The sequence below is a fragment of the Sus scrofa genome, chromosome 18 (genome assembly GCF_054392235.1).
Source record: "Sus scrofa isolate SSC_HxYL_T2T_F1_AM1 chromosome 18, Sscrofa_HxYL_maternal_Yorkshire_Landrace_v2.0, whole genome shotgun sequence".
NCBI lineage: Eukaryota > Metazoa > Chordata > Mammalia > Artiodactyla > Suidae > Sus > Sus scrofa.
Window position 1 is genome coordinate 57,273,771 of NC_139400.1, and position 13,211 is coordinate 57,286,981.

The following is a 13,211-nucleotide window of genomic DNA, read 5'->3' on the forward strand; positions in this document are numbered from 1 at the left end:
TCCTTCCCTAGACCTTATTTTCATCATTGCTTACCTAATTTATTACAATATTCTTCTGACCAGTCTCCCTACCACTTATCCTGGTAATAGGTATAAGATGGACTTTGAGAGATCTAAAGCTGTTTAAAATTCTTCAATGACTCCAGATCTCCTATAAAATTATAAGGTATGGGCACTTTATTACTTCATACAAAGCCCTCTTCTACCTATATGACTATTCCCTGCCTCGTATTTAAACTATCAAACACAAGCAAATGCTTCTCCCTTTGGTGCTCACGTCACACTTTCTCGGCCAATTAAGAGACCTTGACCCTCCTTCGTCTGTACTACCTCATTCTTTAAGAGTTAACTAGGGTATTCGCCTCCTCCAGAAAGCTCTTCCCGACACCCCCTTCATACGATGAGTACTCCTCCTGTGTCATCACATAAAAGCTCTGTCCGGAGATATCATTATGTATCTAATATTATGAAGATTGGTTAGATTTCCAACTTTCTCAACAGATTTATATGCTTTGTAAGAACCATGCTTAATTTATCTTTATAGTCCCAGAACTGGGTACAAAGCAGATGCCAACTATCATCTGTTAAACAAAGGTGTTACCCTTCATCATGAGCTGGCCTACACACTGAAAATCTGTATAGGATTTTTTTCAATCTAACAATCTTTTCTCTTACAAGTATCATTATGCAATTTCAAAAAGTAACTATAGACAGAAAATCCTTCCTTAACAACTACAGTTAAATGAAATTTCAATGTATACAATTTTTTGCATAGCCAAACATCTTTTATTTTTCACAACTGGAATACCAAAGACATAACCCAACTAGCTCCAGAAGACTTCCAGACTTTTTTCTGTTTATTTAACCAAACTAAACAAGTTTTTAAAAGGAATATCTGCAACAACAAAAGAATACTAATATATCAATCAAGGTTGGTTTCACCATTTCTCATCTTTTACTTATTTTTATCCAAGTTCTCCACCTTTAATTCTTCCTCTTTCTTTTGGGTGTATTCAGTATCTTTTTCTGTGTTCGGAGCTGATTTCCCCTTTGGTAGCAAGAAACATTCAGCATTCAAAACCTGCTCAGCAGTAACTGAACTTCTACAATATATCAAGCTACAAAGGAGGGATTTGACATTATCATCCTGCAAGAAAAAAAAAAGATTATGTTAAAAACAAAAATAAAATCAAAAGAAATAAATTACAATTGTAATAAGGAGTATCACGGTCAAAAACATTTAATGATACAGAGCTAAAATCAATTTTTTCCTACTGGAGTTTAGAAATTTTCACCAAATTCAACCAGTTTTTATTGGAAATGGATTAACCTAGTATTAAAACTATGGAATCAAATTATAGTAAAAAAAAAAAAAAAAAGGAGAGGAGTTCCCGTCATGGCGCAGTGCTTAGCGAATCCGACTAGGAACCATGAGGTTTCGGGTTCAATCCCTGGCCTTGCTCAGTGGGTTAAGGATCTGGCGTTGCCATGAGCTGTGGTGTAGGTCGCAGACATGGCTTGGATCCCGCATTGCTGTGGCTCTGGCCTAGGCTGGTGGCTACAGCTCCAATTAGACCCCTAACCTGGGAACCTCCATAGGCCACAGGAGTGGCCCAAGAAAATGGCAAAAAGACAAAAAAAAAAAAAAAAAAAAAAAAAAAAAAACGTAGAAGAAAAAAGGTATCGCAACTGAAATATACCACAAAACAAGTAAAATTTTTTAAAAAATACTTTTTTAAAACTTTTCATTCTTTTTTAGGGCACTAGTCAAAATTTGAGACTATGAAAATTTTACACTGAAGCTGCTCTGTCTGGAAGGGTAGCCTCCTTTATTTGGTCAACTGCTTGTGGTTTCACTTATGAAACGATCTCCGTTTGAAACACTTCCACCAACACTACCACTACCATTCATCATCATCACCTTTCCGGGGGCCAGAACCTATCACGTACCACAATTTCAAAGAACGCTGTTTGTATTATCACGTGTCAGTAACACTGTACTGCTGCTTTTCCACGAGCTCACCTCCCTAAGTCCCTGGGTGTGTGCCTTCCACGAGCTCACCTCCCTAAGTCCCTGGGTGTGTGCCTTTTTTTGCTCCCTGTGATGACTCCAATCAGAGCACATTTCACAATGAATAAAAACCACCTATTTATTGCTAGTGATCTTAACAGATTCTGAGATGCATAAGATCAGAAATCATAAATTTCTCACTTCATCTCAACAATGAGCACATTGATACAAGAGACATTCAGTAAACATCTGCTAACTGAACGAATGCCAGTGCCCATGCTGCACTCTACGGAATATGTTTTTAAACACATTTAAAGATAGTACCTTTAGTAAGTATAAACTTTACTAAAAATTACAAAATCTAAATGCGAAAAAACTAGCACACGATCTTGAAAGCCACAAAAAAGAGATTTAGGACAAGTAAAAAATCATATCATGTTCTTTGACAAAAAGAATCTCATCACCATTTTTAAGTGTGTCAACATTTAAGTTAATTTATAAACTTTCCATGACTCCAATAACATAAAATCAGCTTCCCCCTACCTTGGAACTAGATAAATTAACTGTAAAGATTTCTTATGAGAATAATAAGTGATGGCGTTCCCATTGCAACTCAGTAATAACAAACTCAAATAGTATTCATGAGGATTCAGGTTCAATCCTGGATACTGCTCAGTGGGTTAAGGATCCGGCATTGCTGTGAGCTGTGGTATAGGTGGTAGAAGCAGCTGGGATCCTAAGTTGCTGTGGCTATGGTGCAGGCCAGCAGCAACAGCTCAATTCGACCCCTAGCCTGGGAACCTCCATATGATGCACCTACAGACCTAAAAGAAGGGGGAAAAAATCCCAGCAAGTTATTTCGTGGATATCAACAAACTGATACCAAAGTTTACACTGAGCGGCAAAAGATCTAGAACAGCCAATACAGTATTAAAGGAAAAGAACAAAGTTAAAGGATTGATACTATCCAACGTCAAAACTCACTATAAAGCTACAGCAATCAAGACTACGTGGTGTTAGGAAAAGAGTAAACGAACAGATCAATGGAACAAAACAGACCCACATAAAAATGGACAACTGGTCATTGACAAAGAGAAATGAGCAATGCAATGGAGAAGACAGTCCTTTCAACAAACGGTGCTGGAACAAGCGGACATGAACATGCAAAAAAAAAAAAAAATGTGCATCTAGGCACAGATCTTATATCCATCACAAAAATTAACTCAAAACATATCACAGACCTAAATATCAAATGTAAAACTGTAAGGCTAGAAAATCTAAGAGAAAATATAGATGAACCTGGGTTTGGCAATGACTTTCCACATAAAACACCAAAAGCACAATCTATGAAAAGAAAGAATAAGCCAGACTTCATTAAAATTAAAATTTTCTGTTCTGCAAGAGACAAATTCAAGAAAATAAGACAAGCAAAGATTGTGAGAAATTATCTGTAAGACATATGGATAAAAGGCTGCTAAGCAAAGTATACAAAGAACTCTTGAAATTCAACAAGAAAACAACATGATAAAAAACTGGGCCAAAGACCCTCTTGCCAAATATTTCACCAAAGAACGTATAGAGATGGCAAATAAGCATACGAAAAGATCCTCCACATCCCCTGTCATCAGGGAAAAGTATATTCAAACAAGATACTACCACACATCTATAAGAATGGCCAAAACCAGGAGCTCCTGCTCTGGAGCAACGGGATCTGTGGCATCTTAGGAGCACTGGGACAAAGGTTCAATCCCCGGCCCAGCACAATGGGTTAGGGATCCAGCATTGCTGCAGTTTCAGCTTAGGTTACGACTGCAGCTCGGATCTGATCCCTAGGCCAGGAGCTCCATACGGCTGCTAAACGGCAGCCAAAAATGAAAGAAAAAAAAAGAATGGCCAAAACCAAAATACTGACCAAATGCTAGTAAGGCTGTAGAGCAACAGGCACTCTCATTCACTGCTAGTGGCAATCAAAAATGGGAAGGCTACCTTAGAAGACAGTTTGGCAGTTTCTTAAAAAACTAAATATACTACCACCATACAATACAGCAACTGCACTCCTTGGTACTGACCCAAGGAAATGAAAATGTACATCCATGTAAAAACCCGCACATGGATGTTTACTGAAGCTTTACTCATGACTGCCAAAACCTGGAAACAACCAAGCTGTCCTTCAGTAAGTGAAAGGATAAACTGTGGTACATCCAGACACTGGATTCAAGGGTTAAAAAAAAAAAATGAGCTATTGGGAGTTCCCTGGTGGTCTAGTGCTTGGGATTTGGTGCTTTCACTGCTGCACCCTGCTTCAGTCCCTGGTCTGGGAACTGAGATCCCACATCAAGCCACTGCATGCCACAGCCAAAGAAAAGAAAAGAGAAGGGAGCAGAAAGGGAAGGGGAACGGGAAAAAAGAAAAGGAGCTATCATGTCATTAAAAGACATGGAGGAATCTTATGTGCATATTAAACAGAAAAAAAGCCAATACGAAAATGTTAAATACTGTGTGATTCCAACTATGTGGCACTGCCAAAACTGTGGAGACAAGAAAAAGACTAGTCTCCAGTGGTTTGGAGAAAGTAGAGATGAACAGGTGGGGCATGGGGGGTTTGGGGGCCATGAGAATACTCTCTATGATATCATAATAGTAGGTACGTGTGTCCAAACCCCTAAGAATGTACGAGACCAAGAGTGAACCCTAACATAAACTATGGGCTTTAGGTAATTCTAATATTCAATGCAGGTTCATCAACTGCAACAAATATACCACTCTGACAGGGGTTGTGGATAATGAGTAAACGGCATATGTGGGGGAAGAAGGTACATGGAAATCTCTACCACCTTCTCAATTTTGCTGTGAGCCCAAAACTGCTCTTAAAAAAATAAAGCCATAAAAGCAGGTAAAAAACACAAAATAAGTATTTTCTTTTTAAAAAAATGGCAAGAGAGCTTTTAAGGCCTGATCATCATACTTTTATAAACTTGCTTACTGCCATATTTAACCCCTAATATCCAGACCCAGTGGGGACTATTCCATTCAAAAGATTTTAATATTGTCATGTCAATTCAGGTCTTTACCTGAAATGCCCATCATCTCATTCTATCTCTGATAAAATCCCAATTCAATCTTGAAGATTCACCTCAATTAACTACTTGGTGGTATTTTTAAACAACCTCTTCCTTCTCCCTTTTTCTGCCAAAATAAAAATTATTTAGCTCCCAGAGTTCCCGTCATGGTTCAGCGGTTAACGAATCCGACTAGGAACCATAAGGTTTCGGGTTCGATCCCTGGCCTCACTCAGTGGGTTAAGGATCTGGCGTTGCTGTGAGCTGTGGTGTAGGTCGAAGATTAGACCCCTAGCCTGGAAACCTCCATATGCCGCAAGTGTGGCCCTAAAAAGACAAAAGACAAAAAAAAAATTATTTAGCTTCCTCCAAATTACTTTTTAATATTCTATATATGGATCTTGATTGCTTACTTGTTCACATTTCTAAATTATTAATTTCTTCAATGCTGCAATCCTAGAAAGCAACACCTAGTTCAACTCCTGATATAGAACATACTTAAGATATTGTGGCTATACACACACACATACACACATTAAAGCAATATGAATGGCACAGATGTATGACAAAGAAGATATAGCTAGCTACCTACAAAAAGTGAAACACTCATTTTAATATAATATGATCTCTGAAGATATAGTAAAGATTTTTCCTTAATAATCACAGAGGTTATATAATTTGGATGACAAAAATACAATTCAGCAGTACTCTCTAGCAGTAATTTTCTGGCAATGGGATAAGCATGGCACTTAAATTTTTCAATACTTCTTTTGTGTGAATGCCACTTTGTATTTTTACAAAAATTAGAAGACATCTTCAGTCAAGTATTTAAGTTTCTATTACTGCTACACACCTATATCACAGGTTTCTAACCGGTATGACAAAAAGGTCACATACCAAATGAAACTGATCCACTTTTGGGATTCCATCCTCATTTGTCTCAAATTCCTGATTTTGAACAGAAAGCTGTTAAAGAAAATAAGAATGAATAAGTTCTCAAATGTATCAAAATACCAACCCTACAGCAAAGACTAATCTAGAACCCTTCAGGTTTTAGAGAGGAGAGAAGAAAAGAGCTCAAAGAAAGCATATTAGTTCTTGCAGGATAAAAACACTTTTATAGGGAGTTTCCTGGTGGTGTAATGGTTAGGATTTGGCACTTTCACAGCTGCAGCTCAGGTTCAAACCCTGGTCTAGGAACTGAGATTCCACATCAAGTCAGTGCATGCTGCAGCCGAAAAAAAAATAAAACACACTTTCATAATAACTACCAAGCAGTTTCAATATCAATCAGAGTTGATGCACATACTATAAGCACTTCTAATACCCTCTCACTTTACAAACAAATATGTTAAAATGTAATTGCTTACAATGTCCTGGTTTCACCAATAATCATACATTAAACACATAGAAAAAAAATTTTTTTTTGTCCTTTTGCCTTTTCTAGAGTCGCTCCTGCAGCATATGGAGGTTCCCAGGGTAAGAGTCTAATCGGAGCTGTTGCTGCCAGCCTATGCCACAGCCACAGCAACATGGGATCCAAGCCATGTCTGCGACCTACACCACAGCTCACAGCAACGCCGGATCCTTAACCCACTGAGCAAGGCCAGGGATCGAACCCGCAACCTCATGGTTTCTTGTTGGATCCGTTAACCACTGCGCCACCACGGGAACTCCATAAAGAAAATTTATCATACAAGTTTCCTTCCTCCCTAATACCTGTGTTCAAGAAATACTTCTTTGCTTTTTGTCTTTTTTTTTTTTTAGGCCTGCACCTATGGCATCTGGAAGTTCCCAGGCTAGGGTTCAAATGGGAGCTGCAGCTGCCAACCTACACCACAGCCACTGCAATGCAGGATCTGAGCTGCATCTGCAACCTATACCACAGCTCACGGCAACGCTGGATCCTTAACCCACTGAGCAAGGCCAGGGATCGAACCAGCATTCTTATGGATACTAGTCAGGTTCATTAATCACTAAGCTATGACGGAAACTCCAAGAAATACTTGTTAAACTTCCATAAACTATTAAATATGCAGGACTTCTTACATAAAAATACTCTGAATCGTACATATTCTCCCACTTCCAACGTATGTGAAAGCTTTCTTTACCAAAACCTTTTATAATTGGAACACATAGAGTGTGGCCTCTGTTTCCTGACTGAACCCTAAGCAAGTCCTCAAAAGTATGTCCTTTACTACAGCAAAGCAAAGAAAATTGGCAATTATAAAATAAGTTAAAAGGTTTATCTTCTAAGAAGCTTTATCTTCTAACACATGGTTATCTTTTAATAAGCCTTTTACTGACAAGCCAGTAGGAAATGAAATACTGAACTAGCACAACATTTTAAGGCCTGTAAGAGAAAACTGAGAACTTCTTAAAACAGTAAAAATGGCAAGACTGGTAATTAACTAGAAGGAGAGGATGAGGGAAAAGGAATGGTCGGGAAAAAAAAAAACTACTACGAGGTTGCTGGCTCAGTGGCTAGAAGAGACTACTGGGGGAAAGACTGGGAGACACAGCGCAGCGGTAGAGAGTGCACGTCCCATAGGCCCACTGGCTGGGTTTGGGCTTCGGCTCCACTTCTCACAGGCCACGGGGATTCAGGACAAATCATCTCATTTCTCTGCTCCTTAGGCTCCTCACTTACAAGGCTACTGTAAGAACTAAAGTGGCTAAATACTTGAGAAAAGTAAATGACTCGTGCCAAACATTCCATAAATGTCATCCGCTTTTGTTTTTTAAATTTCAGGCAACTTAGGACATACAGTTAGCAATGTAAATGTTTTTATGAAGGTCGCTAGTCTTATTACCAAGAACAGCTATAATCAAATTTTTACAATTGTTGGATCTAGTTGAAGAGTATAAGTGGTTTCATTATTATTCTTTTGCTTTAAATATGTAAAACTTTCCACAACAATAATAATTAAAGCAATAGCTGTGCTTGTCCTAACTAAGTGACTTGCTTTTACCTTAAGGATTATGAGTGATAAAACAGATTAGTTTTCCTGTCTCATAATGGCTGGAAGAAAGACAAGCACTCTTGCAGTGACTCATTCACAGAAAATGTATTCATCAGGGATGGCTTGGGGTTTTTTTGTTTATTTGTTTTTTGTTTGTTTATAGCTACATCCATGGCATATGGAAGTTGTATATGGCATATGGGGCCAGGGACTGAATCTCCACTGCAGCTATGTTGGTTGGATCCTTTAACACAGGCCAGGCCAGAGACTGAACCCACACCTCTGCAGCAACCTGAGCTGCTGCAGTCAGAATCCTAACCCATTGCACCACAGCAGGAACTCCCAGGGATGACTTATTTTTAAATACCAACAGTGAGGACCCCACAAAAGTAAGACCGGTGTGGTGGCAATACTCTGCAGAAGCATTCAGTTCCTAAGGTAAAAAAGCATTCAAAAGGTGCCATTTCACACCAGTTTTCCCACTTAAAATAAAATCTGAGAGATAAATTTCCACTCCAATCAATAGGAACGTGAAGAGGCAAAGCAGTGGAAATCAGCATACCACTTTTGCTGAAGTGGCATCAGGAGAGCTCAGTGGGGAGCTGAAGATCTAATCAAACCCCATCTGAAACTGTACATTATACTTAAACAGAGTAACTGCAAAAAAAAAAAAAAAAAAAAGAAAGAAAGAAATTTCAGTATGATACAAAGCCTCAGAATATAATACCCTAAATATTCAGGGGACAATAGAAAATCACATATGAAACTAAGAACCACCGCCTGCAATACCACAGCCTCAGACACTTGGAAGGGGGCTAGGCTCTGGAGGTCAGTTCTGGGGAGAGGACTAGGGTTGGCTGTGTGGAGACAGCCTGAGGGGCTAGGGAATGGAGCACCAAAGCTGAGGGAACCCAGGAGGAGATCTGGGCCAAGGGAAGCAAGGCACCACCTCCTCTCTGGGGAGGACAAGAGGAGGAGGGGCAGACAGCCATAGGAATATCCTTCTCTGCACACATGCAGATTCTTGGAAGGAGAGGCTATGGGCAGCAAGACACCTCCTGCATGGGCTACAGCCCCAGGCCCCTCTTGTTCAGGCTACAGGTAGTGGTGCCTCCTGTGCAAGTAAGTGTGATGGGGCACCTCTTGCATGGTCTACAGGTGGCAGGGGCAAACCACCACAGTCATCTCAGACTCTAGAGGTGGGAGAGGCTCACCACCACTAGGGGTCTTGAACAGGCACCACTTGTGCCCCACTCACCTCAGAGGTCAGCACAGAGGAGGGCACTGCAACCGAGCACCATCTGTTGCTGCTCTCACTCCCCTGGGAATGCACACACCCTGCCGCTGCCACTGCCAAATGCTCTGTGTGCTGCCTATAGCTGCCTGAGGGTCACTGCCACTTCCCAAGGCCCTGCAATCAGGAGAAGCCTCCACCACCTTCCTGCACGTCCTTGCCACTGTCAAGGGCCCAGCAACCAGGCACTGGCTACTAGCCCTGCCCACTGCCTCCACCTCCCTGGAAGCACATGCAGTATCCTTCAAGGGCATAACAGCCTGCACACTGAGGAAAGAAATAGCAAGCATCCAAACCAAAATCAGCCCTCACACCACAAATAAATAGTAAGCCCTCACAAAATACCCAGGGGCACTCTCACATATATAGCCCCCAAAGACTACAGCAGTTGTTTTCCCTAAACTCAGAATAATAGAAGCAAAATGAAGAAACTCAGAAACCATTTCCAGTTAAAAGAACAGGAGAATTCACCTGAAGGAGCAAATCCTGAAACAGACCTCTGCAGTCTAACAGACACTGAGTTCAAAAAGGAGACGGTGAAAATACTGAAGGAATTAAAAGCGAATATGAGGGAATTAAGGGCGGATATGAACATAATGCAGATTACTTTAGAAAAGAGCTAGAAAACACAAGGAGGAGCCAAGAAAAATTAGAAAATTCGTTTGCAGAGACGCAAGCTGAGTTAAAGGCACTGAAGAGCAGAATGGATAATGCAGAGGAACAAATTAACGATGTGGAAGATAGAATAATGGAAATCATCCAATCAGGACAGCAGACAAAAAACCAAATGAAGAAACATGAAGGCAATAATAGAGATCTATGGGATAATATAAAGCAGGCCAATCTACACATAATAGGCATTTCAGAAGGAGAAGAAAAAGGGGACTGAAAATATATTTGAAGAAATTATGGCTGAAAACCTTCCAAATCTAAAGTAAACAGGTAAAAAGATATGGGAAGCACAGAGGGCCCCAAACAAGTTGAATGCAAACAGACCCAAACCAAGGCATATTACAATAAAAATGGCAAAAGTTAAAGACAGGATTCTAAAGGCAGCAAGAAAAAAACACAGAGTTAATTATAAGGGAACCCCATAAGGCTATCAGCTGATTTCTCTACAGAAACACTACAGGCCAGAAGAGAATGGCAAGATATTCAAAATTCTAAAAGGGAAAAATGTACAGCCTAGAATACTCTACCCAGCAAGAATATCATTTAAAATAGAAGTAGAAATAAATAATTTCTCCAACGAACAAAAACCAAAAGAATACAGCAAAACTAAACCCATTCTAAAAGAAATACTGGCATATACTGGCTCATGGCACAGTGGAAACGAATCCAACTAGGAACCACGAGGTTGCGGGTTTGATTCCTAGCCTCATTCAGTGGGTTAAGGATCCGGTGTTGCCACGAGCTGTGGTGTAGGTTGCAGATATGGCTCAGATCCCACGTAGCTGTGGCTCCGACTGGACCCCTAGCTTGGGAACCTCCATATGCCACAGGTGCAGCCCTAAAAAGACAAAAAGACCAAAAAATAAATAAGTAAATAAATGAAATACTGAAAGGGCTCCTCTAAATAAAACAGAAGAAGAAACAGGATGGAGGAAATCACAAATTGGAAAGTAATCACTTAAGCCAGTATACAGATCTTAAAAAAAAAAAACTATTGTAAAAGCCACAATAAACACAACAATCAGCAAAAGGATAAATGTGAAGATGTTAAAAAAGGACATAAAAATCATAAAATATGGGGAAGGAAAGTAAGAAAATCTAGACTCTTTTTTTCTAGAATGTGTTTGAGCCTATATGACTATCAGGCTAAAACAAGCAGATACAGGAAGGGATTAACATACTTGAAAAGTAGGACAACCACAAATCAAAACCAAACAATACATTCACATAAACTAAAAAGAAGAGGATACACACATAAAATAAAACATCCAACCAAAAACAGAAAGGAAGAAGGAGAAACAGAATCAACTGAAAAACAAGGTTTAAAATGGCAATAAATACATATTTATCAGTAATTACCTCAAATGTCAATGGACTGAATGCTCCAATCAAAAGTCATAGAATGGCAGACTGGATAAAAAATAAGACCCTACAATATGCTGCCTATAAGAGACTCGCCTTAGGGCAAAAGACACAAACTGCAAGTGAGAGGATGGAAAAAGGTATTTCGTGCAAATGGAAAGACAGGAAAGCAGGAACTGCAATACTCATATCAGACAAAAGAAACTTTAAAATGAAGTCTACGGGAGTTCCCATCATGGTGCAGTGGAAACGAATCTGACTAGGAACGATGAGGTCAAGGGTTCAATCCTTGGCCTCACTCACTGGCTTAAGGGTCTGGCATTGCTGTGAGATGTGGTGTAGGTCGCAGATGTGGCTTGGATCCCGTCTTGCTATGGCTGTGGTGTAGGCTGGAAGCTACAGCTCCAATTGGACCCCTAGCCTGGGAACCACCATATGCCACGGGTGCGGCACTAAAAAGCAAAATAAATAAATAAAAATAAAATAAAGTCTATAAAGAAAAAGAAAGACACTATTTAATGATAAAAGGATCGATTCAAGAAGAGGACATTACACTTGTCAATATACATGCCCCTAATATAAGAGCACCGAAATACATACAACAAATACTAACAGACTTAAAAGGAGAAATTCATGGGAATACAAAAATAGTAGGAGACTTTAACACCCCACTCACATCAATGGACAGATCCTCTAGAAAGAAAATCAGCAAGGCAACAGAGATTCTAAATGACACAACAGAAAAGTTAGATTTAATTGACATTTTTCAGGACGTTACATTCAAAAAAATCAGGGAGTTCCCTTTGTGGCTCAGCAGTTAACAAACTCAATTAGGATCCATGAGGATGCGTGTTCGATCGGTGGTGTAGGTCGCAGGTGCAGCTTGGATCCCGCTTTGCTGTGGCTCTAGTGTAGGCCGGCAGCTACAGCTCGATTAGACCCCTAGCCTGGGAACCTCCATATGCCAGGGAGCGGCCCTAGAAGAGACAAAAAGACAAAAAAAAAAAAAAAAAACACTCAATAGTAAGAGACCCAATTTTTAACATGTGCAAAAGACTTGAACAGACATTTCACCCCAGAGAATATCTGCAAGGCAAATAATGATCAAATAAAAATATGCTGGACATCATCACGAAATTTAAATTAAGCAAAATTTAAATTAAGACAAGACACTATTACAGACCTAAGAGAATGGCTGAAACAAAAATAATGACAATATAAGGTATTAACAATGATGCAGGAGTTCCTGCCATGGCACAGTGGTTAAAGAATCCGACTGAGAACCATGAGGTTGCAGGTTTGATCCCTGGCCTTGCTCAGTAGGTTAAGGATCTGGCACTGCTGTGAGCTGTGGTGTAGGTCACAGACATGGCTTGGATTCCTCATTGCTGTGGCGTAGGCCGGCGGCTACAGCTCCGATTAGACCCCTATCCTGGGAACCTCCACATGCCATGAGAGAGGCCCTAGAAAAGGCAAAAAGACAAAAAAAAATGATGCAGAGAATCTGAAACTCTCATACATTGCTGGTGAGAATGCAAAATAGTACAATCCCCTGAAAAACTGTTTGGCAGCTCCTTATAAAATTATACAAATAATTATAATCTATTCAACAATCCTCCCTCCTGGGTATTTATTCTAGAGAAGAAAAAACATGTGTTCACACAAAAACCTATACACAAATGTTTATAACAGCTTTATACGTAACAGCCGAAAAGTGGAAACAACCCAAATCTCCTTCAACAGGTGAAGAGATAAATCAAGTTGGTACATCCATATAATGGAGGATTACTTAACCACAAAAAAAATGGAATGAATTATTAATATACTAAATAACTTAGATGAATCTCCAA

General features: G+C 39.7%; 1 protein-coding gene across 2 annotated transcripts in view; it reads right to left on the reverse strand.

Moving 5' to 3' along the window:
• Positions 1 to 763: 763 nt before the first annotated feature.
• STK31 (serine/threonine kinase 31) overlaps positions 764 to 13,211 on the reverse strand; it is a 72,482-nt gene continuing 60,034 nt past the window's right edge. For both annotated transcript variants that reach the window (XM_085005689.1, XM_021078730.2), the window contains exons 23-24: positions 5,968 to 6,036; positions 764 to 1,147 (exon numbers count right to left, since the gene is read on the reverse strand). In XM_085005689.1, the coding sequence (XP_084861815.1) occupies positions 956 to 1,147; positions 5,968 to 6,036 (261 nt within the window). In that variant the 3' untranslated portion in view covers positions 764 to 955. The remainder of the gene's footprint in view (positions 1,148 to 5,967; positions 6,037 to 13,211) is intronic.